The sequence below is a fragment of the Sciurus carolinensis genome, chromosome 12 (assembly GCF_902686445.1).
Source record: "Sciurus carolinensis chromosome 12, mSciCar1.2, whole genome shotgun sequence".
NCBI lineage: Eukaryota > Metazoa > Chordata > Mammalia > Rodentia > Sciuridae > Sciurus > Sciurus carolinensis.
Genome location: NC_062224.1, coordinates 62,698,635 through 62,724,780, shown reverse-complemented (window position 1 = coordinate 62,724,780; position 26,146 = coordinate 62,698,635). Strand labels below are relative to the sequence as shown.

The 26,146-nt window shown below is 34.5% G+C and overlaps 1 protein-coding gene across 10 annotated transcripts in view; it reads right to left on the bottom strand.

Moving 5' to 3' along the window:
- Enah (ENAH actin regulator) overlaps nt 1-26,146 on the bottom strand; it is a 137,890-nt gene that overhangs the window by 14,970 nt on the left and 96,774 nt on the right. For 2 of the 10 annotated variants that reach the window (XM_047520223.1, XM_047520226.1), the window contains exons 4-11: nt 24,663-24,719; nt 19,724-19,808; nt 6,941-7,215; nt 4,770-5,568; nt 2,423-2,723; nt 1,450-1,595; nt 1,237-1,309; nt 430-478 (exon numbers count right to left, since the gene is read on the bottom strand). In XM_047520223.1, coding sequence (XP_047376179.1) covers nt 430-478; nt 1,237-1,309; nt 1,450-1,595; nt 2,423-2,723; nt 4,770-5,568; nt 6,941-7,215; nt 19,724-19,808; nt 24,663-24,719 — 1,785 coding nt within the window. The remainder of the gene's footprint in view (nt 1-429; nt 479-1,236; nt 1,310-1,449; nt 1,596-2,422; nt 2,724-4,769; nt 5,569-6,940; nt 7,216-19,723; nt 19,809-24,662; nt 24,720-26,146) is intronic. The other 8 variants (XM_047520224.1, XM_047520227.1, XM_047520230.1 and 5 more) reach the window with 5 other exon arrangements.

The window sequence follows — 26,146 nt, the reverse complement described above, 5'->3', positions numbered from 1 at the left end:
CAACCTTCTCAATTTGAGAATGTTTTGAAAATAGAATGCAGTTTTCATATGCTCACTTAATTTTTACCTTAAAGAACTATTAAAAACATTCCCATTGTCTAATAACGTATTTTTCTTGTTTTAGCAAGCAACCTCAAATCATGGACAACAATACACAGAGATGTGTAAAAAATATGACTTTAAAAGACAATTATGAGAAAAATGTTGAGTTTTAACAGATTTTACAACACCAGGAAGAAAACAACAGTGGCTTCTAGGAATACAAAAAGCAGAGAAAAAAAGTCAATGCTTTCAAGCGTGAACAAAGAACTTTAACATCTTAGTGACCAAGTAGTCACTTGATTCAAACATGGGAAATGGGATATTTTTAATTAGAAAGTAGTATTTAGGGAAAATTTATAAAGGTTAAAATATCTTTCCTGGACTTACCAGGTGTGCTTGTTGAAGAAGCCTTAGAAGTTACAGGCTCTGACTCTTCCTAAATATTCAGAAATATATATATTAATGTCACATCACCATTGCTATACAGATTTACCATTTTACATGTTCCCCTTCCATATTCTTTATGCCATTCCCCACTATTTCCTTCATCTATCTTTTCTCCCTTCCATTCCAACTTCAGCATCTTCCTTCGCACCTTCCTAACATTCCCCTCCTTCCACTATTCACACAGCTCCTTTCTTGACTACTCTCATGGAGAACCTGCCCTAGCCAATACTATGAAGCCAGATTCCAGACAGCTGAGGAATGGCATGAAAGGCAGTCAAATGGTGCAGGGAAAACAATTATGTGCTGAACACCAACATACAGAACAGACAAAGGAAAGTGTGTACAGCTGAACTGGGGTGGGGCCTGGGATGACAAACTGCTGATTTAGTCAAATTCTTCATTTTACATTAATTCAAGGAAAGTGAGAGCCTAAGAGATGGGGGGCAGGGGGAAAAAACTAGCAAGAGGTCATTCACTCATTTAAAGGTGGCCAAAACAATACAACTGATTCTATATAGGTTTGAACTTCAATGCTCTTCCATAATTCCAAGTCACTCATTTTAATAATGCCATTTAAATTTTGTAAATAATACTCAAAACAAGTCATTTCAAAGATATGCATATTTAAAAATAAGCAACTCTAAATTCGAACTAATTGTGAAGTTCAAATTAACATGACATGTTTTTCTAAGGAGCTGTGCTTGAATTTCATATTTAAGGTGTGCAAGACTATTTTTATTCACTTACACTTTTGTCACTCACACTTTTGTCCTCTTTTTGTTCTGTTTCTATTGTTGATCCTTTTTCAGCAATTCTTCTCCTAGAAAGACAGCAAAATGATTTTTTAAAAAAAATCATCTAACTCTTAATATAAAAATTCCTTTTCTCTAGTTATCTCCAGAATAAAATTAGCAAATTCCTCTTGATTCTAGACATATCCACTATAATAAAATTTCTCACCTCCTGGCCAGCAGGGCACTCATTTCTTCCATTAAACCACTACCCCCTAAAGGAAGAGGTCCATTTCCACGACCTGTATCTGTTTTGGATGAGACCGAGTTCATGCTAATGGTATTTCCTCCACTTGGGAAAGAGGCATCTTCCATCTTAATGAGAGAGAATACACACACATAATAATTCCTTATGTTAGACAATCATGCTCAGGAATATACTGCATTAAAAATAGGACAGTCAACATTAATTTTAAAAACTACTTAAATATTATTTTTTATACCTTAAGAACCAACAAAGTGAACAGTACTAATTTATATATGAAAGGAGATTTTTATCAAAGTTAACATTACTAATATCACATCTTCCTGTACACTACCACTGAGAAGGCCATAACTTTATAAAAATGCATAAACTGAATGTAACACTGAGGAAAATTCAAATAAGTCAAAATAGAAGGTCATTTAAAAAACATAATAAAAACATTTTTAAAAAAAGCTTCAAAAAATGTCAAGAATTTTGAAAAGAAAGATTGAGCAACTGTCATAGATTAAAATAAATTTGGATACACTTGTGGACTATCATACTCTATCAATGTAAAATTTCCTAATTTGGTAATTACACTATGGTCATGTAGGTGAACACCCTTGTTTTTACAAAATATACAATGAAATATTTAGGGAAATGGGCATGATGTTTCTGTCTTACTCTCAAATCATTCAGATAAAAATAATGTGTGTAAAGAAGGAAACGCACAAAAAGAAAATACAGATAAAATGTTAACTCTATAAATATGGATGATAGGTTCACAGAAATCCTTAATGCCACTCTTACAACTTTTCTGTAAATTTTAACTATTCTGATTTTTAAATCAATGAAGTTAATAACACAAGGTTTGTAAAATTAGAATATATCCAGCATTTTAGATATTTAGAAATAAGATACACATTTTTAAAATACAGTAATTTGGAAACATATTTACCCGTGACACTTTCCTAAGTTTTGCTCCAGCAATTGCAGCTGCAAGTCCAGTTAAAGGGCGATTGTCTTCTGACACAGATCCCGAGAAAAATCCAGATGCAGGGAGGGGAGGGGCAGGAGGTGGTGGTGGAGGAGGGGGCACTTGATTAGGAAGTGGAGGAGGAGGAGGGGGTGGTGGAGGGCCAGAGGATGGCAGTGGAGGTGGTGGAGGTGGTCCTGGGGGAGGAGGAAGTGCTGAGGCCTGAGCAGGACATGGTGGGAGTGGTGGGGGAGGTGGGGGTGCAGGTGGTCCCAAGACAACAACACCTGCAAGGAAGAAATGTTAAAGAAAGACCATCAATAAGAGTCAAGTAATATTTTTCATGTATAGGTAAATAGAATGCCATGGTAAATTAAGTTGAATCAAATACTTGGTATGCTTGGGATTTAATTTATTATGTTTAGAGACTAGATTGGTTTTTAAAAGATACTAAAATATAAAGCCAAAGTATATATGTAATACTTACTTTAATGTTAGATCTTTAGTAATAGAACTATGCAATGGATCACCTAATTAAAAATTTTCCCCCATCAGAAGTGCAAAAATAAGCAAAATAAATGCTTGTACAATTTGGGAGAATTAAGCATGCCAAATAAGTATCTCTGGTGATAGGTAGTACTATTTATAATAACAAATCCAAACAACCCATGTAAATTTAGGTGTTAAGATAGTGTGTTCTATCTACTATAATGAATTCAAATATTTATTTATTGTTTATAGACAAAGTGGACTAAGAATATGAATGAGAAGTGAGTACCAGGCTTCAGTATCTTAAAATATATTCTATATTTAAATCCCACATGTAGCAGAGGTGAACATCACTGATGGGAACTTAAAATTGCAAAGTAACTCTCAGAAATAATTAAATAATATAGAATGTGAAGTTCAGAGTTGTTTTGGCCTTTGAGATGGTTATAAAATGTGTTCAAATCCTGTAAAATCACAAAGGGAGTGAACAAGACTTTAATATCAGAATACTGAACCAGTAGAAATCTCTCCCTTAAGGTTTAAAATAAAATTCTTTTGGTTTTGTTTTTGTTTACATTTTTTAAAAAATATTTTTAGTTGTAGAGGGACATAATACCCTTATTTTATTTATTTATGTGATGCTGAGGATTGAGCACATGCGTGAGGCAAGTGCTCTATCACTAAGCTACAACCCCAGATCCTTTGTTTTCATTTTTTAAAAAAACAAAGTCCTATTTACACACTGGGTGGTAACTGTTAACTTCTTCAGACTGAACAGTTGTATAGCAGAAAACATAAATTGTTCACCGTAGAGCACAGAACAACAGGTTGTCCTGTGCAGCATTATGAGTTGTGAGAATGGAGCACGTGGACAGGTCAGCTTCATCAGGTTTGCTTTGTCTCTCTAGTTCATTGCTAATGTTAATAAAAACAAAACTACTCAGACCAATAACAACCTTATTACTTTAATTAGGAACTACAATTTTTAAAGAAGAGGTATATTTAGATCCGGATTATAATACTCTTCCAGCATCCTCTCTGCATTCCTCCCTAAATCCTAAACCTAAAGATCTCGTGGGGATGGGGGTTGTTAGGTATCTTCTTATTTACTTACAGAACCGGGTCCTTCTGTATTTGTAAATAATAAACACTAAGAAATTATATCCTCTCCATCCTCTCTCCCCTGATGCCACACAGTAAAGTGTGTGTTAAGGAGGAGTGGGAAATAACTGTATCAGATGCTATTCTCTCAATCATCTCTCCCACCACTACTTCAAGTAAGCCTGGATCACGTACAAAGTCCACTACCCCTTTCTAGAAAGTCAGGATGCTCCTTAGGGTCTAGGTGACAGCCATCCTGAAAATCCAATATGGGAAACCAAACACAGGACAGGCCAACATGAAAAGGGCCCAAGAACAAAACAGCTCCAAAGGAACCTCCAAGATGGTTTATCTTATAACTACAGTTGGACACTAAATAAAGTCTGTATCAGAAAGTAAATAGAAACAATTTAAATCATATATTTTTGGTGTGGTAGATCAAAAGGGTCAAGTTAAATCTTCCTAGTGAAGTGTAAACACTAGAAAACACCTTTTATGATACTGCAGAAGATACCAAAAGCTAGTTAGTTCAATATGGGAATTCCCCATCAATCACCCCAATACAACTGACCCAATAGAACAAAAATTACTTTTACCTTTAATTTTTCAGATTAAAAAAGTCACATGACACAGATGTTCAATTATTAAAACCACCCTACCCTTTCTTCTAGGCAGTTATATTTGTAGTTATGCAATACTTTCAAGTGATTAGTTGTTAGCAGCAATAAGGAAGGCCTTACCCTGTTGGGCTGGAGTCTCGGCCGGCTGAGAGGCTGCCTGTAAGCCTGGCTCAGAAGCAGAGGAGTCTCCCAGCACAGAGTTTAGAGGAGTCTCCACAGAGGCAGGGGCAGCTGCAGAGGGAGAAGGGAGAACACTGGGCTTGGATGAGGGAGTTGAGGCAATAGGGGTGCTTGGAGGAGGAGAAGCTTGAGATCCACAGTGTGAGAGTGATGCGAGGGAAGGCAGTGGAGGCGGCGGCGGCGGTGGCGCTGCTGGCCCTGAGGTAGGCGGTGGAGACACTGGGTATGCTATTGAGTCCAGCAGCCCATTCGGTGCTGTTGGTGATGGAGGCATTTGGGGCACAGGAGAAGAAACACAAACAGGGAGGACAGGCCTTGGGCCAGTAGCTTTGCCGGGAGGACTGCTAATCATTATTGGAGGAGATGGAGGGAGGGGCGAGAAATTGGAAGTAGACCAGGCACAGGGCTTCGCAGCTGGAGACTGAGAAGAGGGTGTGTTCACAGGAGAAGAAGGTCGAGAGTTTTTGTTCAGAGGACGAGGAACTGTAGCATAATGGGGAAGAACTGGGTGGAAGGCTGAACCTAAAGATGTTGCAAAACGTGTCGCTGAGTGTCGCATTGGTGGTGTAGGGGGTGTGGAAGTAGGTGGCAAAGCAGTCACTACAGCGTAATCAGGAGTGGCATCTGACACTGGAGCTGAGATGACTTTAGCATATGATGGAGGAGGTGCTGAAGGAGGCTGGCAACTGGAATACTCAGGAAGTGGAGCGTTATACAGGGAGCTGTCTGAAGATGGAGCTGGACAGAAGGTGGAAAGCAGCAGCAAAAGACAGGATAAAAAAAGAAGAGAGAAAAAGGGAGCTAGTGAAGCCACGAAACCAGCAATCAGACAAAATGTATAAATGTAGACTACAGTTAGTACCAGAGAATTAGGCACATATACAAATAACAGCTTTCACCCAAGAAAACTTTCACTTATAAATACATTTTAAGATCCAGAAAAGGATGAAGTTTTCTTTTCTCTATTAAGTAGATTAATAAATTAAATTGATGAATTTATTCTTTATAAAAAAAGGATAGTGCAGTCTTAATTTTTATTATTTAGTCCACAAAAAGGACATTAAAATTACATGACTAGTTCCACAAACAGAATTTGGTTTGCTTTTTAAAAAAATGACAAATATAAAGACTGGCAAAATATTTACTACAAAGAATGAGGAACCTCCTAATTCAATGATTATTTGTATAAGTTTTGTTTTGGTAGCCCAAACTCCAAAAAATAATTAGGCAGTTAAAAACAAATGGATTTAACTTAAACAATAAATGAACCAACCAACATATAACCACCCATACTGGGACTTTTGATATAGGTCATAAGAATTAAAATTCTTAAATCCTACAATGAATGTTATTATACCTTGAACTTTCAGCTATATCTCAACCTTATGACTTTCAAAAATTCCATCAAATTTAGTAATTTTCAATAATTTTCAGAAATACTAAAAAATATATTTAAATAACTAGTCAGTTTTAGAACAGTTTCATTTACTGCTTTAATACCTTCTTCAAAAACTTTAGACTACCATTAGGATAGTTTCTTTTTTTTTGGCAGGGGGTATGATAACTGGGGATTGAACCCAGGGGTGCTTTACCACTGAACTATATCCCAAGATCTTTGTATTTTGAGATGGGGTCTCTTTAACTTGTCAATGTTGGCTTTGAACTGGTGATGCTCCTGCCTTAGCCTCCTGATTGGTTGAGATTATAGGTGCATGCTAAACACCTGGCCGAAATTTCTTACTGCATGGTACTATAAAACTAGGTACATTATTTGATATGAGTTGAGCAATTTCATGAGGGAAAGATCTTCCAAATTCATCCTTTATAAAAAAATTTCCAGAAAAACACTCATACTTTAATAGCCAATTTATAAGGAGCTTAGAAGATTTAGAATGCCAGGATAAAAATTTCCAGGAGCCTTCTTTAAGTCTCTAAGCAATAAGAGTAATAAAAAGAAAAGGTTAAAGCAGTAACTGAGCCATGTTTTTCATACTTTCAAACTGTATTGCTCAATGCTAATAAGCATCTCACATGTGAAATATCCTAATGTAAGATTACACAGAACCACATCCAACCTTGGTGCAAGAACAAATAGATCATAGCTCCTTACCGGCATTTGATACTCTGCGCTCTCTCTCCCATTCCAACTGTTCCCTTTCCAACTGCTCTTGTCGTTCCCTTTCTTGCCTTTCCCGCTCCAGACGCTCTAGCCTCTCCCGCTCCAGGCGCTCCTGCCGATCCCGTTCTTGCCTTTCTCTCTCCAGCTGCTCTTGTTCCATTCGCTCCCTCTCGAGCCTCTCTCTCTCTAACCTTTCCCTATCCATTCTTTCTCTCTCCAGCCTTTCCCTTTCCATCTCCTTCTGTCGTTGCTGTTCTTGCAGTTGCCTGAAATTTAAAAAAAAATTTTAAATATGCATACATGGCTACTTATAACTAAAACTGATGTTTACTTCATTTCTGATTCAAATAAAAGTAATGCAGAGCATGTGATCAACATCTTTCCTCCACATGAAGAAATGCTCTTAGAGATGACTTACATTTCATACAAATGAAAATAATCCTTATTAGGATCATATTGGCAGACTGCTTCAGCACTCTGCCCTGAAGTTTTATTGCCCCTCACTTTTATTTGCCCCTCATTTTATTCTGTATATTTTGTGAATTAAGTCTTACAAATAAAATGATTTTTCCATTTAACTGAACATGCCACTTTAATAACTAAAAATCAAGTCATTGATTTAATCATTTACTGGGGGGGAAAAGTTGCCAAATTACTATTTTCTTCCTCAAAAATACCATCAAATTTTAACTATACAAAAAAATACATGATCATTTCAGAAAATACATGGCTGGCAACTGATACAGTTTTATAAACATTTGCTGAATTAAAAAAAAATTACAGTTAAGTAAAGAAATAAATTTAAATCATTAAAATCTCACATCCAGAAGCAACTATAATTAACATTAACATTATACACACACACACACACACAGTCTCTCTCTCAGTCTTTCATTAGTTTTAAAAAACAAATAATTAAAATTCTATTTCCCTACTACTCTGAAGTCTGCTTTCTTAGGCCTCACTTAACATACTGTGAAAGTTACCATAAGGCACTGAGTTTGGCATCTTTATTCTCCCAGAGTGCATAATGTTCCATTGTTTAGTTCTCCCCAAGGTTAAGCAGTCTCTCATAGTAGAATTTAAGCTGTCCTGGTACCATTACTAATATAGCAATAAAGTTATCTCCATCTTTGAATCCTTTTCCAACGGCTTCTATAAGACCAATACTGACACACACCAATTTGCTAAGAGGAAAGGTATAAATTTCTTAAGATTTTGGCCAGGTACAGAGGCATCTGCCTGTAATTCCAGTAGCTTGGGAGGCTGAAGCAAAAGGATCACAAGTTCAAGACCAGCCTCAGCAACTTAGTGAGGCCCTATCTCAAAAAAAAAAAAAAAAAAAAAAAAAAAAAAGCAGGGGAAGGGTGGCTGGGGGATGTGGCCCAGTGATTAAGCACCCTTGGATTCAATCTCGGGTACAAAAAATAAATAAAATAAAATAAAATCTTAAGTTTTTTTAATACGTGGTTTCAAATTGCCTTTAGAAAACCTTGTACCCATTAATCTTCCCCTTTTAAAAAAAACAAGTTATCCTCATCTTATACATAGAGTTCATGGTATTGCAGGGAAGATTAAAAGAGGCAATATTTTAAAAGCTCTTTGGACCTGGAGCCTAACATTCAATAAATGTAAGCTTTAATAATTATTATTATTTGGGAATTTCAAACTGGAATGTTCTCTGGACTAATAAACTTGTTGGGTTCTAATAAGGGACAAAGTTAAATGGAAGAACAAGTATGCTACCTTTGTTCCTCCTAGCAGTTATCAATAAACCAATAAAACCTTTCCAAAACACTCTCTCCCTTCCAGGTTTCCTTAGCTGGCCATAAAACAAAAAAATGTCCACTTAACAAGTTAAATCAATGCTAGTTTTCTCACAAAAACACCCCACCCAACCACTGCTCCACCTCTATCATCTTATCATCATACTTAACAATGATTGCAAAGAGAAGAAAAAAGAAGAAGAAAAAAATCTACGGTAGTGTTTCTTATAAGTAGTTAAGATATTAATAATAATAATAATAATAATAATATCAGATTTTCAGGATATAGTACTGACTTCATTATGCTATTTGATAAATAATTAGTAGTCAAAGATGTAGAGTGATAACATCATCATTGTGGGGATAACATCAAGAAATGAGATGCATTCAAAAGAACGTTTTGATTGGGTTGGTTTTTCCAGTTGTAGCTGGGACACAATACCTTTTATTTTATTTATTTTTATGTGGTGCTGAGGATCAAACCCAGTGCCCCGCTTGTGCCAGGCAAGAGCTCCACCATGTGAGCCGCAACCCCAGCCCCCAGAATTTTTTTTTTTTTAAGTTATGTATGTGTGTGTTTAACAATCTGCATCTAATGAAAAAAACGCAACTGGGGTTAATTAAAAATCCATATTTTTAGTTCTTTCTGCTGTCTGAGCCTTCTCTTTCATCTGTATCAAAATCCGGTTGGGGCTGAAGCTCCGTGGTAGAGTGCTTGCCTAGCATGCACAAGGCCCTGGGTTCCATCCCCATTACCACCCCAAAAACAACAACAGACTCATCTGTATCAAAATACACAGCTTTTGAAAAAAAAAACGAAATAAAATCCAGGGGGGCACAGCAATGCACTACTCCAACCCTCCTACCCATTTACCACTCTTTTTAACTGTTCGTGTTTTAACTTTAGCTATCTACTTTCTTCTAATGGCAAGATGCTTCCCACGTGGGAAAACAGTTTGACTAAATCAATAATATTAATATCAGGAATATTAATAATTTTATGTTAATATAATAATTATGTAAGCATATAATATTAAGAATATAATTATTATAATTACTATAATAATGTAAGTACTGTTCATAGCTGAACCACATAGTATTCTGATTGCATTTCGTTTCTCATTCTAATTCTTAGTTGTTTTTTAACCCCCAAGTTAATGGCTATTTCCCCAAACCACACAGTATTTCTAACACAAAAAGTAAGGTTAAGTTTTAGGTAGAAGGTCAAGTATAGGTGAGGCAAACTTGGAACAATCACTGAATAACTGCATTTATGACAAGGGTATAATGACTTAAAAAGACTGTTTGACAGTCACAATATTCTAGGGCATTCAGTCTATATAAGAAAGTATCTCCTGATATAAGAAAGAGGTCAGGCATGGTAGTGCATGACTGTAATCCCAGCAGCTTAGGATGCTGAGGCAGGAGGATCATAGTTTAAAGCCAGTCTCAAAAACTTGGTGAGACTGTAAGCAATCTAGTGAGACCTCATCTCAAAATAAAACACAAAAAGGACGTGGCTCAATGGCTAAGGCCCTGGTTTCAATCCGTGGTACAAAAGAAAAGAACGAAAGAAAGAGGAGGGGAGTGGTAGGGAGGGCATGATGGCAGAAAATATGTCCAAGTTAACTGAATCAAGTATGTAATTCATACATCTGCAGAAGATTGTTTTAAAGAAAGGAAAGTGTTCAATATCTTTAGCTAATTTTCAGCCTGCTCACTGAAAACATGCCTATCTAAATATAATTCCCTAAAAAGTGTGTCAAGAAGAACTTTTGATTTGTAAGTCAAAAGTTCCCTCCTAAATTGGATGATTTATAAAGCTGGCTTTAAGGTTTTTAGCCTCCAAACCAAGAGAGTTGTGTATCTTTTTAGGGAGAACTTCAAAATTTATAAACCTTGCTTTTCTCACAATTATCACTGCCAGTTCACATACTGGTAATCCATGTGGCTCAACTTCCTAGAGTTCCATCTACATGACTATTTTCTTTAGGTATTAATGGAATCCTCTCAAGATTCTGTTGAAGTACAAATGCCCTGATTCTGAACTATGGAATAATTCTAACAGGTTAATTTCTTTTAAATTAGAATATGAATTTTCAATAATTTTGAAATTTTTTCAGAAAACAATATAACTTTTTTTCAAAAACAATTAAATGCAAATGATCACCATTATAAACATTAAAGCATTTAACAATCAGACCTAGATTCCTCCCCACCACTAAAATATTTCTCTCCAAAGAGCTATCTTCAAATGTGAATAGATGCACAAAACACTGGCCAACAATGAGACTGATAGCACACATGTACACACACATAGTTTATATTGCCTCAAAAACTTATTTTCTTTTGAAGCATGTTAAATATAAAAAACAAATTTCAAAATACAAATTCATCTGGATTTACCTATAATGAATAGCATTAGATAAAGGTAGAGGAATTTCAACTGACATAATGAAGTAGGAGTTCGGACTAGGAAAAACATTCTGAATTGATAACATTTAATAACATTGATATTAATGACATTTGTCAAAAAATAAAAGCATACAGATATATTTTGATAGTAAATATGTGAGCATTTCACTTCATTAGTAAACAAAATTAAAAATGGAAAAAACAAAACCAGATGGTTTCAATCTTACAAAGTTCCTGAGACAATCCAGTACTTACAATATAAGTCGGTCAACTTTTGGTCCATCCTGCCTCTGAAGGCTAATGGGAGGGTTATATACTTTCATTGCTGTGACTCCTCAGTTCTGTACTGGGACTAGTATTCTCCTTTTATAACTTTCAGAGAGTAGCAGTGATTTGCAAACTATTTATAGATATTAACTAAATTACAGTCTACGTTGAGACTAACAAAGGACTGACTCATGTGTCTTAGAATATATTTTTCCATCACAGTCAAGGAAGTCAAATATCAATGAGTAGAAAGCAAAAACTGGCTTAACGAATGATACACATGTGAATAAAAAACAATTCTATTGTATATTATTATATTAGAGTTTTTAGACCAATAATGTTTGACATCTAAAGTAAACATTTATAAATTCCACTTTAATTAAAAATAAAAATTAAACTTACAGAAGTAATACCTAGCTTAAAAAGTCAAACAGCATTACAAGGCTTATGATAAAATAGTAATCTTACAACCCTCACCACTTCTACTTTGTCTCCTTTAAAAGCCAACTGTAGTGCACACCTGTTATCCCAGCAACTTAGGAAGCTGAAGGAGGAGGATCGTAAGTTCAAACCTAGCCTCAGCAACTTAGCGAGGCCCTAAGCGACTTTGTGAGACCCTGTCTCAAAACAAAAGTAAAAATGGCTGCGGATGTGGCTCAGTGGTTAAGTACCCCTAAATTTAATCCCTGCGACCCCCACGTACCCCAAAAAAGCCAACTACTTTTACTACTCTGGTATTTAGCTTATGTTTCCAGATACAATTTGTTTAGAGCTATATATATATATATATATATATATATTTTTTTTTTTTTTTTTGGTGCTAGGGATTGAACCCAGGGCCTTGTGCTTACAAGGTAAGCACTTACCGACTGAGCTATCTCCCCAGCCCTGTTTAGAGCTATATTCTTGATTTTTCAGATTTAGATATTATCTACTAATTTCCTACTATGTAAATGCAAATTATTTAATTCCAACAACTCTGACTCCCAAAACTTTGTTCTCCACTCTCCAAAAAAAAAAAAAAAATCATAACACTATTTTGAATACATCAATATTCCCAAGTTATATTATTCACTTTGTATGTTTGTTTTCCGGAATAATTTCTTACTCCAGGGGCCAAAAGCTAGTACCTTTTTGTTGACTTTTTTTTTCTATGTACCTATCCCTGTTTCAATCCAAACTCTTGATCAGAACTATTAACCATCTCAACATGGTTAAACATATCAAATGTTCAAGTTTTTTGTTTGCTTATTTTCTTTTTCTTTCCCTCAAACACATCCATCAGAAACACTAAGAAGTCCTGGCTCCAATCAGAAGGGCTGCTCCCCAAGTTGCTTTGCCTTCAACCTGGGAATTACCTTCTCTCTTTCCTAAGAGGGATTTCCTATCTTTGGGGGCAGGGTGCTGGGGTTTGAACCCAGGGCCTCACACATGCTAAGGCAAGTGCTCTGCCACAGAACTACATCCCCAGCCCTATTTGTTGGCTCTAACAGGGTTTCATCACTCTTGGTTTACATTCTCATTTTAACAGAACACAACTTCCTAGGAAATAATGTAGAAGAGAAGATTTTAGAACAGAGTTTCTCTCGGGATTCTAAAAGCTCTCTCATCTCCTTCCCCAGGCTTTTGAAATCTTTTTATTGTAGTGTTCTAACTCTCTACTGTGATATGCCCAAGTGATGGGTCATTTTATGTTTTTCCACACCTGCTTGGCTGGGCACTTGGCTAGCCTTTTTAATTTGTCAATACCTACTTATTTACATCTTATCTTTAGCAAGCTACAAAATAAGAGTTGAGCAAATGCCACAGAGAATTTATGGATCCTTAAAGCCTCATCTATCTGGATCTTCACCAAAAAAGTCTGCAGACTTCTAACATAGATAATCAAGTCATTGAGTTCTGGTAAGTTTTCTTAAGTTATTTATTTGGAGATTAACCTCCTCACATTTGTGTTCTCCCGCTTCCACCCCAGAAATTATTTGGAACACCTACTGATATTCTTTTTTTCTCAAAACTTTAAAAAACTTAAAAAAAAATTAATGCCTCTTTAAAAAAATGTCAAAAACTTTACACTTTAAAAAAGTTCCAGTTATACTATTTTATTCTGATTCTTTTAAAATAATTACTGGGTTGGGGTTGTAGCACAGTGGAACAACACTTGCCTAGCATGTGTGAGGCACTGGGTTTGATTCTCAGCACCACATATAAATAAATGAATAAAAAATAAAGGTCTATCAATATCTAAAAAAAGTTTTAAAAAATACCAATTTTTGTTTCACAAATGAAATATATTCTTAATCCTCTGAAGCTATAATAATACATTTTTGAGTTTTCATCTACTTCCTGCATCTGTTTCATCCAATATCAATCCAGTTTTGGTCTGTCTTCATGGTATAGAAGTTGTCCTCAAGGGTTTAATGATTCTAGACGGTACATGTGTTCAAAATTTGCACTAAAGCTCATAAGAACACCTTATGTAAATTATTCACTTGAGTGTCAACATCTCGTCTTTTCTCTTTGGCCAAAGGTGGTTTGCCCAAACAAGAATCTTAGTTTCTTGCCTCGGCTCTAAGGTCTGGGTGCCTCTATCTAGGAGTTGAGGAAGGTAAAGAGAACTTGCACTTAATCTCTCTTTTCAGCTGGTACCTCATCCCACACCCTCATAGCTCTCACCCAACTTTCACTTAATCGCTCTTTTCAGCTGGTACCTCATCCCACATCCTCATAGCTGTGCCTCGTATACCTTGGTCTAGATCAGGACTTGGCAAACTTTTTCTGTAAGGAGTCAGATTGGTATCTCTGTAGCTTTTATTTATTTATCTTCCTTTCAGTTCTAGCACAATCAAACCCAAGGTCCTGCGCATGCTAGGCAAGCACTTTATCACTGAGCTATATCACCAATTCATCCTTTTTTAAATTTTATTTTTTTTTTTTACCAGCCTTTTCTTAATATATTTTTTTCTAAAGTAAAATGAAAAAGCCATGTTTAACTCTCAGCTATATAAACAGGCTACAAGGCCAATTTGCCAGGAAGCTGTAGTGTGCCAACCCATGGTCTAGTCTGCTGTGCTTTCTAACATACTAGCCACATGACTGAGCACTTGTAACATACCCAGTTTGAACTAAGGTGTGCTTTACATACAAAAATCTGCACCCATTTTTGAAGATCTAGTACAAAAAAGGATAATGTAAAATCTCTAAAATTTTTGTACCGATGAGCTATTAAGATGATAATGTTTGATGTATACAGTTAAGTGTATTATTAGAATTAATTTTACTTGTTTCTTTTGCATTTTTAAAAATGTAGTCCCTGGAAAATTTTAAATCACATGTGCTTTGCATTATTTTTCCAATGAACAGCACTGAATGAGAGGGTCTTTAGTTCAACCATATGAGAATAAGTCTGCAATCTCCTGTTTGTGTGTGGTGGAGGAAATCTGGGTATCTACACACTTCTTATGAAGATTTTTAGCTAATCATCCTGCTTTTACCACTATGAGGTGGCTTGCTTATCAACAGGCACCACAGTAGCTTACTCATTCCCCTCCCTGGCCTAGCTAGTTTTAAAGATTTGCTGACTTACTAAGTTAATTATCACTAATATTTTTTTACATTATTTCAGAAGAAAATATAAAACTGTGTGTTACTTAAGTTGTAGGAATTTTCAAAAGAATGATATCAGTGTGTGTTTGGAGAAGAGTCTACAGAAAAGGACAACACAGAATGGATGAGTAGGGCACAGCAGAAGAGGCAAATTCTATACTCACAGTACACAAGGCAAATTAAGTATGGTGTATAGAGAGAGTGCCATAAGAAATTAAAGAGGTACACAGAGCAGGACCCTAATGATCAGGCCAAAGGAAAAAAAAAAAAATCAACTCTGGATATAGCATAGGAATGCTGAGCAGGGAGGCAACAAGACAAAGTGTTCAGACACTTATTTAGGCTGGCAGAATGAGCAATCAATCTTATCCTCTCTCCTCCAAAACTATACTTAAATTCTAGAATCATAAAAAATGTGTATAAATATAACCAACAAAGTAAAAAACTGAGAAGGACTGCCATTAGTACAGTAAGTTTATCATAAATTTGTAGGAGACAGAAGAAAGAATGAGTTATATCTAGACTTCCTTCCTAGTCTCCTACAGACTAGTTCACCTATTCAGCATCTCTACTTGGATGCCCAATAAATATCTCACCTAACATCTTCAACATTCATCCCTGACATACTCCAACAAAACCTGCTCTACTCACAGTCTTTCCTATCTCAGTTAATGCTAACTCTACTTAGCTTAAAAGTGTCAACCCCTTTCCTTCTCATTACCCATCAATCAATACAATCCAACAGGACAGATAAAAGTGTGAATTTTCTCACCTCTACTACCAGATGGAAGCCATCACTATTTCCTTGTCTAGTTGACTTCAACAGTCTCTTGTTGAACTACTGAAACAACCCTGCAACTGCCCCCAATTGTCTGACTCTGTTAAAATATTGTCAGATCATTCTTATGCTCAAAACTGCCCAGTCATTCTTCATTTCTTCTGTAATAAAAGCTAAATTCTTTATAATACCCTGCAATGTCCTGCATGATCTATATGCCCTCCACCTGCCACCCCACATCTTCATCTCCTACTGCTCCCCTCTTCCATTTGTGGTCTCTCTGCTCCAGGCTCTGTGGTCTTCTTTTCTCCCGTGTACACACAAGCACAATCCTGCCCTCAGGCCAAAGCACTAACTACTCCCTCTTATAACCCAACTATCAATACAATCCACTTACACAGTATCTGCTTGGCTAATTCCTTCCTTTCTTTCATCTCACTAAGATCTATCCTGGCCAATCTTTTAAAAATTACCACCAGAACTTACCCTTGCCTCTGTATAACATATAATCTATTTTTCCCCCATAGCATTTATCATCTCCTACTCTTCTATGTCATGTTTATTATCTGATTTGGTTAAGGTTTTCTGCCCTCCCCTCATCCTTCAATATATCCTCAGAACAACCGTACTGGCTACCCTTACCCCAAAGTCCTAGCTTGGATAGAACAGTATTACCACAGAAGACTATCCTCTAAAGGAATGGAACAAGCAGTCTCAGATAAGCTAGGTTTCTGGGGAACTAAAGATAGTGCAGCATTTGTGGGACCCTGAGGCCTGGCTGCTCTCCTTGACATCCTCAAGAACAGCTTGTCAAGTCTACTTGCTCTGCCCACTTTCACAGACCTCTCAGTCACAGAAGAATGCTACCAAGTAGAGTCTGACTTCCTTAATGCAACAGGAAACCCATGCCGTATTGCTACCATTTACCCTAATTCTCTTTAGAAATAAACAGACCACTAAGGATATCCACATATTTGAGTACAACTAAACAGTGTTTTAAGAGGAAGACAACTCAAGCAAAGAAAGAGAAAAGAGTCACTGAAGGTACAGCCATAAATTTTAGTACACAATATCATGAACAAGGAACAAGCACAAATAAGAAAAAGACCTTGAAGATCAAAATTTTAATAAAAGAGATAAGACTGTGCTATTCAATTAGGTCCCCATGAGTCCCATGTATCTACAGAACACTTACAATGTGTTTAGCCTAAACAGAAATGTGCTTTAAGTGTAAAATACTGAATTTTGATGAATCAGCATGAAAAATAGAATATAAAAATCTAAATAATTTTATACTTATTTCACATTGACATGGTAATATTTCTGATACAGTGGATTTCACTTGTATTTTTTACTTTTATTAGGATGGCTACTAGGGGAAAAAAAAGTGATTTCATATATGGTTCTACTGAATACTGCTGGTCCAGAATACAAGGTAAAGAAAACTGCCAAGAATATAAAACAAAAATAGGTAGGAAATGAGAAATGATAAGTATCCTAAGAAGATAACCCAAAAGGTCTAGCATTTGACCAGCAGAACAAAATAAACAGAACAAGAACAAATAAATAAATAACCAAGAAACAAAAGCAAGAAAGAAATGATGAAAGCAATACATTTTTTTAAATTCTAAAGAGTTACAGATGAGTCCTCAACTCCACCAAGTATTCAGTTACTCTTTGGAACTATGGTCTAGCCCCTAGAACTTAGGGTATATGTGAAAACTCAAGAGTACAATGACTAACAAGAAAGGGGAAGACAATGATCATTTACATACATAAAGACAAAGATTTACTGTCAGTTATAAAAACACTACGATAGCATAAACCTTGACAATAATCTAAAAAAATGATATGGCTATAAAAATCAGATGATGAAATAGGGAGAGAAGAAGGATTAAGAAACCATGTGGAATGACTGCTCCTCTTACAGAGTAATTAGGAGATAGCATCTAAAGTTAAAACACAGGTTTCTTCTTGAGTAATTTGTATTTATTTATTTATTTGAGGATACTGAGGATTAAACCCAGGGCTTCCCACGTGCTAGGCAAGTGTTCTACCAGTGAGTTACATTTCCATTCACAGGTTCTACGGGGGGAAAAAATGACAGAATGAAAAATAATAACTGCCAATATTTGCCAAAGGAAGTAAAGAATCCCTCATTTTTGAAATGAAGAGTTAATTGCTACTATCAATATATTTGATCATTCAAAAAGCATAAACATACTATTTAGTGTTTTGAAGTTACCAGCAGTACTAAGAAGCAGAATTGGTTAGAAGAACTTAATTCTGGAGATCAGAATGAAGGGAAGAGTACATTTATTGAGTACCTTCTTCACTCTATCTTATGCCCCTCTGAACTGTATGAGGTTATCTATGCCATGTGTAAGAGTCTAAGAAAAATTAACCTGGCAGTAGTAAGTAGGAAGAACTGAATGTTAAAGAAAAAAAAAAAAAAAAAAACTAGAAAACTAAAGCAATACTTAAGAGATTGGTGAGAGGAATGTCAAGAATAAATCCATCTTAAGGGTTTTAAGGTACAAGTTCAATAAACATAGTAAGCAATGATGATTATAGTGTTTCTAAGCTGAAATTATGAAAGAAATATTAAAGAGCAGAAGAAATTTACATTAAAGATGAAATCATAACAGTTCAAACTGAGGTATCAATAGGCCATCCAAATGGATGAGCTCTATAAGACGAATTGTCATTGAGGATCCACTGTTAGAACTTAGAGGATATGTGACTCTGAAATGGCACACAAGTTTCTGTATGTAATTATATAGCTACCTGAAGGATTAAGGGCTAGATGGGGACAGTAGTAGTTCATTGCTTTCACTAAATTCTCTGAAGGGTCCATGATACTACTCAAAAGTATGAGTCTGTATCTTGAACAAATGATCACAGCTACAGCAGAGAAGTCAGGGTTAAAAGGAAACTATAGTATCCAACTGCTATGGTTTGGATATGGTTTAAATATACCCGCCCCCCATAACCCCCACCAAGGTTCATGTGTTGGAGGCATGGTCTCCAGGGTAGTGGTGCTAGATGGTATATACCATTAAGAGGCAGGGCCTAATGGGAGGTCCTTAGGTCAATTGGAGGTATGCCCTCAGAAGGGATGAGAGGACTGCAGTCAATCTCTCTCTGGCTTGCTGTCTGGCCCTGTGATCTATTCTTAACATACATGCTCCCAACATGTTGTGACAAAGCCAGGTCCCCTTACTAGAGCTAAGTGGAGCTCAGCGCCATGTCTTTAATAAAAAAATCAGAATATCTTAAAATTTTTCATTTCATTTAAAAATGGGGCCCTACTTTGCCTAGCTCAATTTTAGTTGAATTTCATAAAACAGTTGTTACAAAGTAACTTTATAATCAGATTTGCAGCAAATTCAGAAAAATTTACACCTAAATGAGGTTGTACTATAATTTCAAATGTATTTTTACATTGCACTGAAATGATGAAGATAATGAAACCAAACTTGTTCAACCAGCATTTAGTCATAAACAGAATAACTTTATATTTTTCTACTAAAACCTTATAATATCTCAATAGCAATGCCTTATAGAACCAGTCAACACTATTTCAACTTTCCAGTGAAAGTGGCTGTGTGAAAGCCAACACTGATCACAGATTACTTTGTAACTATTATATAACTAAGACTTACTGAAGGGTAAAGACATTTTGTAGACTGCCAAATGTATTAAAATATTTTTAACATACCATGGGTATGGTGTTTACAAAAAGGTAGCTATGAAAATTTAAAACATCTTTTGTGTTTGGCATGACAAATATTTGATCACTTATTAATGAGGATCCCCAAACTTACTAATATTAATAATAAAAGTTCTAACTTAACAGATATAAATCTACTTCCAACAATAGCATGCTCACAGTATGGTCTTCTGCAACAGAAAGGAAAAAATACAATTAACTTGTGAATTTACCTTCTCTGAATTTCCAATTCTTCTTGGGATGGACCATTTTGAACTTGAGCAGGTAGTTGTGAATTTTGTCTAGGTAATGTTGGCCCTATAAAGGGAGGAAAACATTACAGATGAACATTATCTTCACATTTAGTTGGACAGAGGAGATAAAATCATGAGAATAACATAAAACCATCACATATTTACAAATGTATCTTCTTTTTGTCTAGCAAAATAAAATATAAGCTTTACATAACACACAGCAAATGAAAGACTGCAACATAATACTGTCATCATCTCCAGAAGGCTTACTTGAAACAAATGGAAAACATCAACAATAAGGGGAAAATAAACATTTACATATGAAGAGCTTGAGTAAAACAAGTGTTCAATGAGCATCTGAAGAGGCACCTAAGCTTGACATTTTCTAAGACAATGAGACATTCTCTTGGGGGTAATTATTCATGAAGTGGAGAAAGAGAACTTAAATGAAAAATCAGAATTTAAAAACTCACCTAAATAGAACACTGGAAATGAAAAACAGGAGAGAGAGAGCATGAGAACCTTATTACTAGACTGAAGTATGCTAATGCATTTATCAAATTTGCCCAATTTAAGCTGCCATTTTTGTTTAATGGCCTGGCATTTCCATTACTGGTGAAAACAAACATTTGCTAAACTTCCATATAATAAAGTAACCTACTTATCTAAATTTTTAAATGCAACACAGGTAATCTTAACAACTGTTCATTTGGGGTAAGAAGGAAAAAAATGAAACTTGCATTCACACCAACATGGTTCTGTCATGTGAAAATAATGACCATCCATTCCCATATATTATTTATAATGCAGATCCCTTCTTAGCTTCTTAGATAGAATATCACTGAATTATGGGACATCTTAATATCACTGGATATAAAAATTAAACAAGATAAATGCTGGACTTAATACACAATGGCTAAGGTTAAATTAGAACACTCTTGAAATCTAATTCAATAAACAAGACAGTCAAGAAATAGTTATCTTCTACTCTTGGAGAGTAATATATGATAAATGATACACATATTTCTGAATTCTAGTGTGCCACCAAATGCCCCTAGCACAGATTCTGAAAGACTTTTGTAAACCATTAGTGTAAAAAAAAAAAAAAAAAAAAAATCAGTAAAAAATGCTTTTATTAGTAAATAAAAGCAAATTACTATAATTTATGAGCTAAGCACATAACATATATTTTATATTTGTGGAGTAGACTTCAAAACTGGAGGTAAAGATCCATCAGGATGTAATACAGTTATGGTGTAACCTATGTACAGAAAATAGATTTAATTTGTTTTGAACTTACCTACCAACTTTTTTTTCCCCTCATCTCTTTACAAATATTTTTAGACTGATCATTTAATTTGCCTTCTAACAACTTAAATGACAACTGCCAGGATATGCTTAATTAGATTTCTTAAGAATCTGTTGTTTTGAGAACCAAATAAAGGAAATACAGAAATATATTAACTCCATGTGATCTGTATCAACAAAAAAGCTTTTAAAATCAATATTACACTTGTGTCTGCATAAATGAAAATAATTAGTCTAGTAAACAGACTAGAATGTGTTCCTTTGAAAATTAACATAATGATATATATTTAAAAAGACTGTCATATTAGGCCATATACTCATGTTTTATATTTTACAGATTACAGGGAAAAGATACTTCTGGCAAAAGGATGGGGACAAACAATGAGCGAGGCTAAATTTGAGAAAGCATAAAATCTAGGCAGGGATGTACTTTACACATCCAAAGTTATACTTGCCCAAAACTACTAAATGCAAGCATGTGACATTGCCAACTTACAAGATGATTATGGTTTAACTACTTTTTAAAATAATGTTTTGAGTATTTAAGTGAGACTCTCAGGTTATATAAGTAATGCAATAGTTTTATCTTAGCAGGTTAGATTTATTTGGCAATTATAATAATTTTGCTCACATCTAGAACAGGCACATCCTATCTCAACAGTAATATTAATGGATTAAGTTCACTAATTCAACATTTAAATTAACTCAAATATAATTAAAAAATTCATGTCAAATTTCAACTCAATCCTATTGATTTTATTAAACAGATTTTTAAAAATTAACACATCTTACATAACTCACAAAACTGAATGGGAAAAAAATCATCAACTTACAGAACCTGTTTTGAATATTTTTAAGGCTTTTTAAAAGCATACAAGGTAAAACTGTTTAGAAAGGAAGTTTTCCAAATATGGGTACTATCTTGTGGTTCCTATCATTGATTAAAAAACAATTTACTACAGTTTATTCTTGGTCATAAGAAGGAAAGAAAAACTGCCCTGAAGTTTTTTAAATTGGTGAGAAATTTGATCCAACAACAACTCTTACAATTCTTTGCTACGTGGTTCTTTGTGATAATGGGTCATTTGTCTTTCTGGACATTCTTAAATGGGGAAGAAAGAAGGAATCCCTCCCCTGGTATTTTCTCATGTTTATATTTTAATCTGGCTGATTTGTTTGTTTCTTATTCATTAAAATTGTCAAGGTGCAAAAACTAGCACATTGAAATTCATGTGCATTTAAAAATTAATGTAAACATACTATGTTAAATAAAAGTTTCAGGTAAATTATAAAATACAGGTAGGTAATTACATTTTTTTTCTTCTTGTCAAATATTCTAATGGATTATGAATCTGGTAAATAATACCAAAAGCACTGCACCCCGACTGTGAAACAACTAAGATTAGGCAAAGTTGTCAGCTGCGACCATATTTTCTAGAATGTAACTATTACTATACATAGGTCATATTCCTAAATGGTTATCTGTGTTCTCATAAAATACAAAAAAGGTACTTTCATAAACATCTTGGTGGGCAAATGACAGTATTTTACAAGCATGATGTAGCAATTAACTGCTCTCTTTTAGGAAAACTAGAGAGAGAAGAAACAACCAAGGTTAAAGAACAAGTGGTCCTGCTTTGTTTCAACTACCAATCATGAACAGCAATAGCAGCTGTTTGAGGGTTCTCTCTCCCTGATTTATAACCACAGCCAAAGACAATGGCTGATCTTAATTTATGTCCAGGCTAGAAGAAGATATACATCCAAGTTTGCAAATTACTGTTTCTAATAAAGAAAATGTGGTAAAGTCACTGATACAGTATCCTATAAATGATGGAAATCTAATTAGAATCTCTCTGAAACAGGAGTGGCATCTCAGTCTTGCCTACAATACTGAGTTCTGGTTGAAGCCATTTCACTTACTGTCCCATTTTAATTTTCACAAATCTAGTTTCACACTTAGCCACAGACTATTTTAAAACACCAGACTAAAAGATAAGTGGTCCTAATATACACAATACAATCAAATTTAAAATTAGTAAAGTGGTAACTATATTGTTTGTACACAGTTAAAGATAATAAGGAGGAAAAACTACTTTTTAACCATCATTTCATAGTTTTTTTTTTTCTTAAATCACCTTTATTAAGGCCAAATTAATCTTTTCTCTGCAACTGGGTAAACTGCTATTATGCATGTGGACCTCAAATTTTTAAGCAGAAAGTTAGGTTTTAAAAATGAGTCGGAGAGACTCTTAATAAAACAAGTATCAATAATCATTCATGGTTAGTTCAATGGCCTGGAAGAACCCTCAGGAGGAGATGAAATTTCAGAAATAAAGTTACTGAGTAAATGCTTAATCTGCAATGTTTAAGAAGGGTTTTATAAAAGCCACACAAATGGGCTCACAGCTGTTAACTGTGTCACCTGAAGCAAATCTAAAATAACAACTTAGATTAAGAAGTACATTAGAGGGCTGGGGAGATAGCTCAGTTGGTAAAGTGCTTGCCTTGCAAGCACAGAGCCCTGGGTTCGATCCCTAGCACTGCAAAAAAACAAAACAAAAAAAAGAAGTACATTAGAATTCTTTTTAATTTATAATGTACTTCTTTACCTAAACTAGTAAGTACATAAATTTTAAAATGATTCTCTTTAAAGAAACATTATCGGTAATACTGAGGAACCACATTAAAAATTCTGAGTCACATGGATAAAGTACATACATGTAGTTGAACTGTTAATACAATTTTTTTGCAGTATATCACTTTATAAGCTTTATTTCTCACAAAAAAAGATCTGGCTAGTCAAGGTATACAAGAGTCAAAAAGGGGTGTGTGTGCATGCATGTGTGTGTAAGTTCAAACAACTAAGTCACTTTTTATAACCTAGGTTTTCAAAATAGTTTTAGAATCAAATGGGGATAAAAAGAATTTAAGCAAGAACCTCTATATCTCTCTTGCATAAGGATAAGAAAAAATATATATACATATCATATCTGATTTACTCTAATTTGGGATGGTTATATGACATACCTACATTGTCCATGCAAACAACAACGTGTACACGTGTATGTGAGTGTGAAAGAAAATATTAAGAGTAAATTCACTAAGCCACAGATCTCAACTGCTGAATAAAGACTGTCACAGAAATAAACCTATTAAAGCAATAAGTTTACATCTGCCTCTTACAACATTCACACCTAAAATTCAAGTTAAACAAAAGCTTCTTTTTTGAATAAGGCACATTTACATACCTCAAATTATATTAAAATGAATATGTTTTCCTTAAATTCTAAGTTAAAAGTTTGCTCCCAAACAAAAGAGTAAAAAATAAAAGTGAACAAACAAAAGCCCCCTCTCGTTTGTGTTGGAAGAGGTAGACAAAAATAATTCTAAAATCCTAATTCTAACTAAATCCTCACTAACAAGCCAACTAAAAAGCTGACCAAATCACCTACATGAACCACAACAAATATCACAACATAAAAACAGCTTTCTATAATATCCCAAATACCACAAACCAGACTATGGCCTAAAGAAACAAAAGTTATGGAAAAGTGCAAGTAGTATGTACCACAGCTTGAAAAAGTAATGTAAACATAATGTTGCTTACCACAGAAAATACATCGCAAATTAGTGCTGTCCTGGGTAGCAGTAACCTTGCTCTGGGCTGCAACAGACACCTTGGTGTTAGAAGCTTCAAAGGACAACGGGGCCATCTGAAGAACTTCACATTAACTAAAAGGTGCTTTGAAATGTTCAAAATGTATTTATACATACGTCCTATCTAGATTCTCATCCTGGAAGCTCTGTAATTTAATAACAACGTATCCTCTTTAACATAAACTCTTAAAAATAATTTATATGTAATCTTATTTGTGGAAGACCCTAAAATAAGTCATAGATCAAATGATGTGCTTACAGTTTAATTATTTCCTGAGTTATACAAAGAGGGCAATATGCATTTTAGAATTATGTTGTTTTCAAGTTAATAAATTACAGAAAGTCAACATCTATGACCATCAGAGTTAATTTCATAAAGACTTTCCCCTCTTTTAGGAGAACTGTATCTGGAAAAAAAACTAGGGAAAATACTTAAGATTAATTTAAAATATTAACTCATTTCTACCAGTTGGAAAATGACCAATGGCATTATAAACAGCCTACTGCAATTAAATAGTTGTATATTCGCTAACATAAAATATCTTTCTTTGCTTTGCACTTTGAAAAAAAAATCAACTATTCATTATTTACCAAGAACATTTTGCGGTTTCTGCTTTTTTCAATATGTATACGTACTTGACAAAAATGACTTATTAAAAATAAGTGGCTACATCAAATAGGCATTTAATTTAGGCCATTTTCATTAAAAATTCAGCTTAAATGTCAATGAACTAAATTCTTTTTAGGAAGAACAATCAAAAAGGAGGTGATAGTTAATGAAAAGGGAAATAGTTTGTCTGAAATCAAGGTAATATTCAAAATTGGAATAAAAAAAAAAACAAAGTAAAATATACTTTCTTACTATTACATTAGTGACATCTAAAACTTTACTCAATTTTCTATAAAGCCTAAAGAAATTCCTGTCAGCACAGGAAAGACTTTCTTTTTCCTTCAGTATTAATCAAGAAACTGTTAATGGGTTAATAATATATTGGCGTAAGAAAAATCACATAAAGGCAATCACATAAAATGGTTTTAGACTTTCCTAAAGCTATTTTTTTTAAATAATACAACTCCTAAATTTAAAAAATTTCAGTAGGATCAGAACCAAACCAATTTAAAGAATGCACATCTGAAAATGTCTTAAAATCAAAGAATTTTTCATCGTTTTTTAGAAAGAGACAACATAACCCAAATTAAATCTTGCTTTAAAAATATTACATACAGCAGGTATTTGCAAACACAAAATTGAAAAATGTCACCTTTACTAAGTACTTCCAACCGCCCAATTTATTAAAGTTGCATGCACAATATTTACAATAATGATATAAGATATAAAGACCAGACATATATATATGTAGAATGTCTATCAAGCTAATAACATCACATCAAAGGAGAAAAACATTCTAGAAACATTTCGATAAGTTTAGACAA